At 39.1% G+C, this 13,459-nt stretch overlaps 1 protein-coding gene across 6 annotated transcripts in view; it reads left to right on the top strand.

The window, feature by feature from the left end:
- The window catches only part of ARHGEF33 (Rho guanine nucleotide exchange factor 33), a 155,800-nt gene extending 144,161 nt beyond the window's left edge, over positions 1–11,639 (top strand). For 4 of the 6 annotated variants that reach the window (XM_073672567.1, XM_073672570.1, XM_073672568.1 and 1 more), the window contains 4 exons: positions 2,752–2,919; positions 4,494–5,247; positions 8,383–8,516; positions 8,980–11,639. In XM_073672567.1, the coding sequence (XP_073528668.1) occupies positions 2,752–2,919; positions 4,494–5,247; positions 8,383–8,516; positions 8,980–9,109 (1,186 nt within the window). In that variant the 3' untranslated portion in view covers positions 9,110–11,639. Of the gene's footprint in view, positions 1–2,751; positions 2,920–4,493; positions 5,248–8,382; positions 8,517–8,972 lie in introns of all 6 variants that reach the window. The other 2 variants (XM_073672572.1, XM_073672573.1) reach the window with 2 other exon arrangements.
- The last annotated feature ends 1,820 nt before the right edge of the window (positions 11,640–13,459 follow it).

The following is a 13,459-nucleotide window of genomic DNA, read 5'->3' as shown; positions in this document are numbered from 1 at the left end:
TGTGCGTGTTGCTGACGCCAACAAGCTCAACAAACTTATCAAGAAGGCTAGCGCGACGGTGGGCCTACAGCTTTGGACTTTTGAAGAGGTGGTAGAGGATAGGATTAAGAAGAAGTGCAGAGCTATAATGGGCAACAACACACACCCGCTTTATGAACTGTTTGCGAAACAGAAGAGCACATTCAGCAATCGCCTAATACAACTAAGGTGTAAAAAGGAAAAATACAGGAAATCGTTTGTTCCAACAGCTATGGGGGTGTTTAACAAATGTCTGAAAAGCAATGTCTAAAGCATTCCAAATGTTATGTTATTATATGTGTCATGTTCGAGATCTGTGTTCTGCTGCTGTGATACCGCAATTTCCTCCGGGATAAAATAAAGTATATCTTATCTTATCTTATCTTATATAGAGAACTGGCACTGAGAATTGGAACTTGTCTAATTCAGACAACTTTGTCCATATGGACATGGTCTTAATTAGAAACTTTTAGGCCTCTTTCACGTCCTATTATTTCTGGTACTGGAAAAACCAGTATCAGTGCTATCCGTGTCTGTGTGTCTATGTGTAACATCCATGTGGCATCCGTGTGCACCATCAGTATTAAATGTACCGGCATCTGGGAAAACTAGTACAGTTAGCGCTGTTCCCAGGCGCCGGGTGCTGAATTCAACTTTCATCATTGTCGCCTGGTCTCTCTGTGATCAGCGTGACCAGGCGACGCTGATGAGAGTTGGAGTCAGCACCTGCCGTCTGTGTATTGCGCGTATTAAATAAATAATAATTAAAAAAACGTGTGGGGTCCCCCTTAATTTTCCTAACCAGCTGAGGAAAAGCCGACAGCTGGGGGCTGGTGTTAATATTCTGAGAAGGGACCAAAGAGGTTCTCAGCCTATTAATAACTGCTCAAAGCTGTTTGCTTAGCCTTTACTGGTTATTATAGGGGGGACCCCAAAAAAAACATGTGGGGTACCCCCCATTTTTACTAACCAGCAAAGACTAAACAGACACGTGCGGGCTGATATTAATAGACTGGCAAGGGCCCACCTCCCAGACTAAGAACACCAGCCCTCAGCAACCCCAGAAATGGCACGTCCATCAAATGCGCCAATTCTGGCGCTTAGCCTTGGCTCTTCCCAATTTTCCTGGTGCATTGGCAAGTGGGGTAATAGTTTTGGGGTTGATGTCAGCTGTTTTATGCCGCTGACATCAAGCCCAGGGGTTAGTAATGGAGAGGTGTTATCAGACACCCCCACTACTAACCCCGTAGTCAAACTTAATAAAGACACACACATAGAAAAGTCCTTTAATTGAAAAAAACACTACCTTGACCCTTGACTACTTATTTATTAACCTAAAAATAAAAAATTGAAGTAATCCTCACCTGTCTGACATTAATCCATAATGATGAGGTACCATGATGATCCCGGACTCTGCTACATCCGGATGGTTTGTTGAGCAGTGACATCAGTAATGTGTCCGGTTACCACCCCAGCCGGAACACACTGAGCTTAGCATGAGAATGCGACGACAGTGACGAGCAGTGACATAATTGAGGTTACTGCAGGTCTCAATCAGCGGTTCCCATGGTAAGCTTTGTGTGAGCCGGGCTATGAACTGCCGTAATCTTACTGACGTCACCGCTCACAGTTCAGTTCTAAGAACCAGTTCATATAAACTATGCCCTAGAGTTAGAAGAAGTGCTAATAAAAGTCATAAAGCGTATAAGGGTAAGGGGGATCTTAGTTTTGAGAAGAGCTGAAAAGAAGGCAAGGTTTCTTTACTATGAGGTCTATTAATTTGTGGAATAGCCCACCTCAGGAGCTGATCAAAGTGGGAACTGTCCATGGCTTTAAAAAAAAGACTTAGATGCTTTACTCGAAGAAAATAACAGAAATATATGTGTACATGGATAAAATTCTTGTTCTGAATGTTGATCCAGTTGATCGACACTTGGAGCAGAAGTGAAAAATTTTCTTCTTTAGGGCAGATTAGTTCATGTATTAAAGAGGTTATCTGGGATTATTTATTTTTTTTACGAGGTGCCTAAGAACTAACGGAAGGTAGTTGCTACTTACCTGCCTGTTGTGCCTGGTGCTGATCTCCACCAGCACAGAGCAGTCACAGACCTCTTCTGCTGTCGATTCAGCGGCTCCCACTGATGTCACTTGACAGAGCAGCAGCTTCTCTTCTGTTCTGCTCTGTTGATGGGGCGTGAATGCCGACGTCATGCTGATTGACAGCCAGCTTCCTGCTGTTTAACTATGGGGAGCTGGCTTTCATTCAGCATCACACCCCATCGACAGAGCAGCCCAGAAGAAGAGGAGATGCTCTGTTGATGTGGAACAGCTGAATTACGGGCAGGCGCAGTCAGTGACCGCTCTGTGCCAGCACCGGGTAGAACAAGTAGATAGCTGACCTATCTCCATGTGAGTTTTTAGGCCCATAGTAAAAAAAAATAGTCCTGGATAAATTCCTTAGGATGTAACATTACCAATAACTTTTACTCTGTTCCATCTCTCGGTAAAAATTGATGGGTTGTCTTTTTTTCCAATTGTACTATGTACCTGTATTGTTCACAGAAATCTGACCGTGGTTTGTGGCCATTTTTGCAGTTCAGCTCCATACAAAAGCAAACACAACTCAGAACTATTCATAATCCTGGACAGTCTGATATTAAGCTGCTGAGTATTTGGTTGCTGATAACATATCATATGAATAGTAACATCTACATAAATGATCATCTCTTTTAGATCATCACTAATTAAACTGTATAAAGGCCTTGCATCTCAGTGCACAGCATCCAACCACGAAGCTCCTTCTAGTCTGACTAATTCTGCGAACATTAAAGAAAATGCTGCCCAGTCTGACGAGACCCTCCAGCCTTATACCACAACATCGGGCTCCTCCACATCAGTCTTGTAAGTCAACCCACAGTGGAAATTACTGAGAGCTGATTGGGAGTTATAATGACGTATTAGAATCTTGGTTGATTAAACACAATGGATTTAAATTAAAGAATAAATACTGAAAATCAGACAGATGGATTTTTCAATTAGATTATTTGTTAATTCTACAAAATATTTATTACCTTGATGACTGTTGACCAGAAAGGTCATCACTGTGGAATATATTGGAAAATTGTGGACACAAGTGCCACTGTTTGGTACTGCAGGTTGTGGGGATAGAAGTGACTGGGAGTAATGTCCAAGGTAACACCATGATTGCTGTCATCACTTACATGAAATGTAAACTAAATGAAATGCACCCCACTTTAATTCCTCATCCAAAATATCTATATTTTATATACAAATATAAGCTCTTTTCACACCTTAAACAATGGGCTTCATCTGGAGAATGAAAAATATATTTATCTATACAGACACACCCAGATGCTAATTACAAATTTTCTCACATTTTCTAAAGTAGTAGGATGGTCTACATCCAAGAAAATACAAATAACTAGACACAGTTTTTTTTTACTTTTAAGGCTGTACACACGGTGCGTTTTTGGTGCATTTTCGTTGCGTTTTTTTCCGCTCGGAAATGGGCCAAAACCCTTAGGGAATCCTTGTGCCAGCTAATGTAATGACAATCTTGAAGTGCTATGCGCATGATCAGGAATTTTCCTGTAATTGACACATCAATAAGGAAAAGTCAAAAATATGCATTACTTATTAACAAATGTTTAAAATTACATAAATACATATATGACTGTTAAAGTGCAGTGATTACTCTAGAATAAACATAGAAAAATGTACTATAAATGTTTTAGTGGTTTGACCCCATTTATTATTTATAAATCTCAAATATACAGTATATTAATATAGGGATATTTGATCAAAATTTATGTTAACTAAATACCCTTTATTATTTATCATTATTTTCTATGCACTGTGCGATTTATCCATTTACTTTTAGGTATTAGTGTATTTTGCTTTTGTCTTTGTTTTTTTCTGTCTAATGGCCTTATGTGAACATGCATTTACATTTTGCATGCACATCAATGTACGTTTCAGTTCAGACTCCCAGGAAATGACTACCAAGTATAGCCTTAAAGGAGTGGTCCAAAATACAAATTAATTTTCTTCCTAAATTCCTGTCCTATTTAATGCCATAATCTAAACTATTTTCTTATATACTTGAATTAAAAATTCCCTATCCTTCCCTAACTACACTATTTAGCTGCTTTTCTATCTACTTCCTTTTTGATGACGATTCATTTGAGAATCTCAGTGCATGCTGGGATATTCAAATGAAGCGTCATAAGGGCGCAGAGGCTGTGGTCACTGCTGTAGTCTCTGCCCCCTCCCTGAAACAAAATGTCATCAGTGACACTCTTTTCAGGGGCTGGGCACTGTGCGATGTGCACAATGACAGCACGCTCCCTTGCTGGCTCAGATCAATAGTAACAAGCTGTCTACAGAGCATAAGTTCTCAGCATTATATCATATACACTATAATTAAAGCAGTTATTCTTGTTTATATTTTTAAGGCATCTAGTTCCTCATATGAAAAAGAGCAGACAGACTCCAGTGGACACCATCCAACCATTAAAGGCATCTGATTGGGAAGTTGAGGGAAAGAAGCATGAAAGGTCAGAGAACATCACAGCACCAATGACATTCATTGGGAGTGATCAAGAAGCAAATTCCATCCCTTTACAGTCTATCCCTGAAATGGAATATGAAAGTAATTCTGTGGATGCAATGCGTGATGACGAAAGATCAATGAGAACTTCATCCAATATTCTACCTGATGGCAACTTTGCCCGCAACTATGAAGAATTTGAATATGGTGGTGAAATAATAGGAATTTCTACTCCTTATGAAGAAGAAACCTTCCCTAACAGGACTCTTTATGAGTCATGTTCGGCAGGGTCCTCAGAGTCCAGCCTTGATATTTGTTTTTTAAGACCAATCAATTTCACACTTGAGTCCAACCGAACAGACCATTGTCATCAACCGTTGACAAGAAGTTGTATGTCACCTGTGAGCAACAGTAGTTACAGACATGAAGGTATTCATGCAAAAAACAAGCCACTGAGCCGATCACTCAAGGAGTTCCCTCGAAATCATGAGACGGTAACTACAAGGTTGTACAGCACTAGAAGTACCCATGCCAATAGGATGCAGTTCAAGCAGGATCGAGGCATCCAATCCCATGGTTTGTCAGCTTCAACCCGCAACTCTCACAGGCCCTTCTACATTTCACAGAGACCACAAGTGGAAAGTAGGTCTTTACTAGAGGTGAGTGATTTCATATCTTAGTAATTTTGAGAACATTGAGACAGATTTATTATAGTTTTAAACTTAGACTTAAAAATAGACCAGACTGTCTAAATGATACACTAAATTTTTAATAGTGGCACAAACTAGACTAGGTGGGCAGAATGTGCACCAAATTTATCATAGTGGCAAAAACTAGACTAGGTGGGCAGAAGAGGCACCCAATTTATCATAGTGGCAAAAACTAGACTAGGTGGGCGGAAGATGCACCAAATTTACCACAGTGGTACAAACTAGATTCGCTGGGCAGACGATGCTCTACATTTATCACAGTGGCACAAACTACAGTTGTACTCAAAAGTTTACATACCCCAGCAGAATTTTTCCTTTCTTGGCCTTATTTCAGAGAATATGAATGATAACAAAAAAAAATTTTCTCAACTCATGGTTCTTGGTTGGCTGAAGCCATTTATTGTAAAACGACTGTGTTTTCTCTTTTTAAATCTCAATGACAACCAAAAACATCCAAATGACCATGATCAAAAGTTCACATACCCCAGTTATTAATACCGTGTATTGCCCCCTCTAACATCAATGACAGCTTGAAGTCTTTTGTGGTAGTTGTGGATGAGGTTCTTTAATTTCTCAGATGGTAAAGCTGCCCATTCTTGGCAAAAAGCCTCCAGTTCCTGTAAATTCCTGGGCTGTTTAGCATGAATTGCGCGTTTGAGATCTCCCCAGAGTGGCTCAATGATATTGAGGTCAGGAGACTGAGATGGCCACTCCAGAACCTTCACTTTGTTCTCCTGTAGCCAATGACAGGTCGACTTGGCCTTGTGTTTTGGATTGTTGTCATGTTGGAACGTCCAAGTATGTCCCATGTGCAGCTTCTGGGCTGTGAGTACAAATGTGCCTCCAGTATTTGCTGGTAACGTGCTGCATTCATATTTCCTTCAACTTTTACCAAGTTTCCAGTGCCTTTGTAGCTCACACATCCCCAAAACATCAGCGATCCACCTCCATGCTTTACTGTAGGAATGGTGTTCCTTTCATCAGAGGCCTTGTTGACCTCTCTCCAAATGTAACATTTATGGTTGTCGCCAAAAAGTTCAATTTTGGTCTCATCACTCCAAATTACCTTGTTCCAGAAGTTTTGAGGCTTGTCTCTGTGCTGTTTGGCATATTGTAGGCTAGATACTTTGTGGCATTTGTGCAGTAAAGGCTTTCTTCTGGCGACTCGACCATGCAGACCATTTTTCTTCAAGTGCCTCCTTATTATGCATCTTGAAACAGCCACACCGCTAGTTTTCAGAGAGTCCTGAATTTCAGCTGATGTTATTTGTGGGTTTTCTTTGCATCCTGAACAATTTTCCTGGCAGTTGTGGCCGAAATTTTTGTTGGTCTACCTGACCGTGGTTTGGTTTTCACAAAGCCTCTGATTTTCCATTTATTAATCACAGTTTGAACGCTGCTGACTGGCATTATCAGTTCCTTTGATTTTTTTGTATCCCTTTCCTGTGTCATACAGTTCAATTACCTTTTCCCGTAGATCCATTGACAATTCTTTTGCTTTCCCCATGACTCACAATCCAGAAACGTCAGTGGCTGGATGAAAGATGCAAGAGTCTGTCTGGATCCCAGAAACACACTTAGCTTTTATGCACACACACACTGATTACAAGCAAACAGGTCACAGGTAAGGATGTTACCTTTAGTAGCCATTCAAACTCATTTGTGTCAAATTCTGTGCATGTTATCAGGCCAAAATCACCATAGTATGTGAACTTTTGATCAGGGTCATTTGGATGTTTTCGGTTTTTCTTAAGATTTAAAAAGAGAAAACACAGTAGTTTGACAATAAATGGCTTCACCCAACCAATAACCATGAGTGGAGAAAAAGTTTTTTTGTCATCCTTTATATTCTCTGAAACAAGGCCAAGAAAGGAAAAATTCTGCCGGTGTATGTAAACTTTTGAGCACAACTGTATACTGGACAGACAGAAGATGCATTACATCTTCTACCTGTCTTACATCCTTATTGAAGTGGCTAGATGTGGTTCATCTTGCTGGACATGTCAGGCATGTTTCTCTTCCTTAGGGCTCATACTCATCTGTGTTTAAAACGGACGAGTGCAATCCGATAAAAAATTGGATTGCACTCTGACCAATGTTAGTAAATGATTCTGTGCTCATCTGTGATTTTTTCCTCAGCTCGAATCGGACTGAGAAAAAAAATCGGAGCATGCTGCGAGTAGCAGCGTATATCAGACTAAACTCGCCAATGCAAGTCGATGGGTGCGAGAAAAAAATGACACTGCACACGGACCATGCGTGTGCCGTGCAATTTTTACTCACCCATTTCATAGGAAATCTGACATTTCATCAGCCAAGTACTGTAAATTCACAGCGTGAACCATCAGAATAGGATATAGATAGAATAAAAGAAAACAAATGATGTGTGGTCCCCCTTAATTATCTTAACCAGCTGAGTGAAAGCGGACAGCTGGGGGCTGATGTTTATAGTCTGGGAAGGGGGTAATAAACATGGAGCTTCCTGGGCTAATAATATCAGCTCACAGCTGTCTACTTAGCCTTTACTGGTAATTAACAATGGGTGACCGCGCAAAAATAACACCAAGTTTTTGCTTTGTTACCTGAGAGAAGCATGATGTAGAGGAAGAGACCCCGATTCCAGTGAATTTTTCACTTACTGGGTTTCTTGCTGTAGTTTTGATAAAATCATTGTTTGCTGCAGATCTACCAATTTTCTGAATGCTGAGCCCACACCACTGATTGGCAGCTTTCTGTGTACACTGTGCATAGGCAGAAAGCTACTAATCAGTGGTGGGGACAGAGTTATACAGAGGAGTAGGACTACAAAGCACGAGACAACTAGTCCTCCAGTGATAATCTCCTGATGATAAAACACTGTTTTATTGAAACAACAACAAGCAGTCTAGTAAGAGACACATCACTGGAATCAAGCTCTCTGCCTCTAGGTCATGCTTCTCTCAGATTAAATAGCAAAAAACCTGCTGAGCGATTCTTTTTAATTGTGATGCTGAATAACAGTGTGAAAATGTACCTTGCCATTTTAAATCTTATTACTAGAACTGAAATCACAATAGTTAACCTGACATCCACTTTTCTCTAAAGGATATCCACATGGATGGAAATGCAAGGTTTTACCATAAGGACGAAACGGAGCAAACATCTTTCAGCGATCATCATCCTAGATCAGATCAGAAGGGCGGCTTCAGAAGCTCATTCCGAAAACTGTTTAAAAAGAAGTGAGTACAGCCCAGGCTTTATATGTCCAATGTGAAATATGAAGAATGTCTAGAATTGTACCAATTTCCTAAATATTAGCAGACAGACAACAGAAAAAATATGATATAATAGTATACTGTATACTGACATGACAGCAAAAATACTAGAATGCCGTATGGGGGATTATGTGGGAGGAGAACCATATTTCCTATGGTTCCAGGTGCTGTGGACACCTTACACCTACTCTGCTCTGGACAGGGTATCTAGATAAATGAATTAACTCCATGTCCTGGAGGAGTTAAAGCCTTACTAAAACTATACTTCAATAAAATAATTCACAAAATTATTAGTATATACTAAAGTCATCAGTTATTTTAGCACCTAAAACAGTATATGTATTTTTCTGCAATTTGTTTAATGGAATAATGATGGAATCTGATGAATTATATCAAACTGTATCTCTGCTATGGTCTGAGATTTTAGGTCCTCTGGACTGGAAAACAAAGAGAAGATGAGTGAGAAGTCGTCCATAGACCAGTCTCCCACCAGGCAAGAGATCTTCAGAGTTCACTCTGCTTTGCTCAATGAGCTCGACCGGGGTACAGCCGTATAGTAGGACGTTGTACCTCCATACGGGAGATGTGGCTGGGATACCGCAATTTGGGGGCCACAATAATCACACGATGTGTGTAGGAGCCTCAATCGTGGAAACATAGAAACCCATTTTACATGTAAGCCCCATTTTTGCTCCATCCCTCATCCTCCAAAACCAACCCTGACTGTAATCCCAAGACAATACTGTGTTTTGTGGGTACCCAGCACTACTGATTGAAAAAAATGTTCCCGAACTATTCCATATTGTAGTACTCACAGCAGATTGTTTCCACACAAAGACCACACCAGTTGCCAAAATGGTGGCACAAATATGCCAATGTAGTCCCCATAGAGTAGTGTAGGCAAAATAGCACAAATATCAAGAATTAACCAGAAAATTGTGCCATTCATATGCACCCTATAATACAAGACATTAATGCTTCTGCCCTGCACTATACTCAGTAAAAAATGAGGACTAGGCAATATCATCAAACATTTTCATCTGTGTTTCAGGAAATCTTAACACGGTGGAGGGCGCACAAAAGTTCTTCCCTAGCTGCATCGTGGCCTTTCTGGCTATCCAGATTCACAGGATCTGTAATCTGCCACCAGGAATAATAATATCCCGAATTACATAACTGGTTCTTTACCTAAAGAACAGTTGTATCACTGAAAATATCTACTCTTTCCACTTGTTAATAGAGAATTATAACATAGCGAGTTTTTAATATAATGCTTTTAATATATATGAATATATATTATTACTAAAGCTGTAAACCCTGGTCTCAAAGGGGAATTGCTTGTGTAGCTTTATTTAATATATGAATTGTAATATTATTCATTACCATTACTAGGTTCTCCAACATAGTAGAAAGTACTCAAATAACTAATTATTATATGGTGTGCCCACATGGGACCCCACAGGGACAGATCCCATCTATCAGATAGCTATGACATAAATAATCCCGATGGAAAGAACACTTTAAGTTTTTCAGTTTTGCATTTTGCACATGTTGAAGAAGACCCTGATAAGAAAGGATGAGCAATAATCATTTCCAAGACATAAAATTCAGATTAGCTAAAGAAGTCATACAAGAGGAAACAATCTAACAATATAAAGAGGAAACAGGCATATAACCATATAAAAAGGAAAAAAGATTTTTGAATTTCTCATAATGAACTTGATCCACATAGATATCTTTACATAATATAGAGGCCGTTCTGATGGGTCCTTGGAGAAAGTTGGTCCCATCCCTTGCTATTTGTCAGACCGTATGTTCTTGATTTTACATTATTAGACTGCTATATTTAATACCTCTGCATTGGAATAACTCTAAACATATACTTACTTTGAAAGGATCCATTCATACTTATATAGACAAGTGTTGTATAAAGATGAAAACAATAATAAGAGATACCGGCTATCACATTTCCATTATGACCATTACCTTACCAACTCACATACTGGTTGGAGTCATCAGAGCCACCATTATAGGCAAAGTATATAAAATAATGTTTAGCAGAGAAGTTCATGTAAGTGACCCATCTTGATGGCTTATCCAAGTATGTACTTTTAGAAAGCTGTGGTAAGTTGGCAGAAGAATGATAGGAGGATTTTTAGGGATTGTAGTGCACTCTTATGGAAAGTGAATAGTGAAAGTGAAGCAAGTAGTGAGAGACGGACTTTTGAGATGGATAGAAATTAAGCAGTAAATAATAAAGTGGAAGGTGGATTACAGTAAGATTTCTCAGACATCAAGGACTTTTTAAAGAATGGTATCCAATGTGAAAGCTGGTCTAGAAAACAAAGAAACAAACCATTGAAAAGCACCTACAATATAATGTCCATCTTATAAATGTGATACTCTCGCTTAAATCTCCTTTCACATTGCGTTCTTGTCCTGTTGGAGCTTGCACCCAAATTCCCCCGCAAAACAGGATTCGAGAGTATGACGGGGCTATTGACTATAATGGTGCAGAGTCACAGTGCGCTCTGCCGTACATCATTTTTGGATGTATACGCCTACTGGAGGTGGACACTCAGACACAGTCTACTACGTCCAAGTGTCCGCCTCCAATAGGCATATATAATAATGCACAACAGAGCACATGGTGACTCTGCCGGCACAATTATAGTCAATGGCCCCATTGGCGCATATACCCGATCTTGTATTGTGGGGGGTTTGGACACAAACCCAGATGAAACCACTGAGTGTGGACAAAAACGCAATGTGAAAGCACCCTAACAGTTTTAAAATGCCGTAACCCATGGATATTATGATTGGGAAAAAATGGTCTGCTCTATTTCTTTCCAAGAAATAGTGCCACGTACATGGGCAGCGTCTGGTATTGCCACTTTGTCCCATAAACGAGAGTGGTGCTGTTTGTGCAAAAAAAATCTATAAATAAAGCAAACCCTTTTTTCTAAAAATGGACAAGCCATTTATTAAATCTATGCATTTTCACTATCGCAATTATTGTTATATTTGCCTTTTTTCTTTCAATGTTTAACCTTTAAAAATCCTTGTAATAAATCTTTTCAGCTACAATCCATATGACTGCTTGCTATAAATTATCAACATTTGTCATTTGCTTCTTTGGATCACTGCACAGTAACAGCGATATCTGTCAGCAGGTTTATGTATGCATGTTATTCTGTATCATGGACAAACATGGTGCTTTTCATTCAGTCTAAAATTATCTTTATCCTATATTAATAAAGTGTAACTCAGAATAGTAAAAGGTGCAACAACAATAATAAAATAATAATAATCTTTATTTATTTATATAGCGTCATCATATTCTGCAGCGCATTATAATTTATAGGGGGCATAAACAAACAAAATCAGACATTATAGTAACAAACTAACTACCCATAATTCAATCAAAAAGATTCTGAGCTATGCCCATACGACCCTCCAATGGTCCTGTTTGTCAGGCAATCCCTGCATGTGTCACAGGTGTATGACAGATGTGACACATACAGCCACGGCGATACTTTCATCAATGCCGAGCACGTCGCAAATGCTAGGCGAGTACCCAGGCGTGCTCATTTAAAGGGTTAAATGAGCAGGCTCGCTCATCACTAGTCCCCACCAATCAGAAAATGACGGCAAATCTTAGCTACAGGTATGTTTCATCACATTTTGTAATGAATATACCCCTTTAATGGAGGCTCAGCTAAAAAAATACATATTTATACTTGTTATACCCTCATAACAGCACCAAATGTGAATCTTCCCTTGCAAGGTTTAATATCAAATTGCAAGGTAAAAAAAAATAATTAACGTGGTTTCCACTTCCCAGAAGCTCAAAAACGTAGAATGGGCAGCAAAGCTGATGGAGCGGCAGGGTTCCAGTACTTGTCAAGATCTGTCTGTGCAGGATAAGACTCAACTTGGCCGACTTTATGTACAGTGGATATAAAAAGTACACAATGTTAAAATGTCAGGTTTTTGTCATATAAAAAAATCATGCCAAGAAGAAAAATTTCAGAACTTTTTACTCCTAATGTCACCTATAGTTTGCACTAATTTATTGATAAACAAACAAATCATTTTGAGGGGAAAAATAAAAATAACAAAACTAAAATAATTTGGTTACATAAGTGTGACCATCTTCTTATAATTGGGGATGTGGTTGGGTTCAGAATTAACCAATCACATTTAAACTCATTTTAAATAGTAGTCAGGACACTTACAGGACATTTACAGTGATGCTGATTAGCTCAATATAAAGTTTATCTATTCTAGGAGGATTTTCCTGCCATTTTCTTAGTTGCATTTCACAGTAAAGGCCCTGGTCCATAAACAGCTTACAACACAGCAAAGGCATCTCATTGTTGAAAGTTATCAGGTGAAGGGTACATAAAAATTTCCAAGGCATTAGATATACCATGGAACACTGTGAAGATGGTCATCAAGAAGTGGCTTAAATTTGGTACAACAGTGACATTACCTAGAATTGGATGCCCCTCAAAAATTGATGAAAAGTCAAGAAGTACACAGGAGATGTCTTCGCAATCTGATAGATTTGGAGCACTACTACAAGGTAGAGTGGACAAAGATTGCCAGTTCTAGATGTGCCATGCCAATAGACTCCTACCCAAAAATGATTGAATGCTGTTATAAATTCAAAGGGCACATCAGCAAAGTATTAGTTTAAGGGTGTGAATATTTATGCAACCATTGTTTTAGTTTTTTTTTCCATTTATCTTTATTCATAAGAATTTTTCAAAAATATAGTCATACAATACAAATGTGCCACAGTAGAATAGTAGTAACAATAACCAACAGAGAAATACATCAATAAAGATGGATATACAGAGCACAAAGAACTACTTGAACTTTTAAAAACATGAATCCATCCA

Source organism: Phyllobates terribilis, unplaced genomic scaffold, assembly GCF_046119375.1.
Source record: "Phyllobates terribilis strain yellow unplaced genomic scaffold, ASM4611937v1 Scaffold_3__8_contigs__length_932513732, whole genome shotgun sequence".
NCBI lineage: Eukaryota > Metazoa > Chordata > Amphibia > Anura > Dendrobatidae > Phyllobates > Phyllobates terribilis.
The sequence above is the reverse complement of the archived record's forward strand: the minus strand, read 5'-3'. Positions and strand labels throughout refer to the sequence as shown.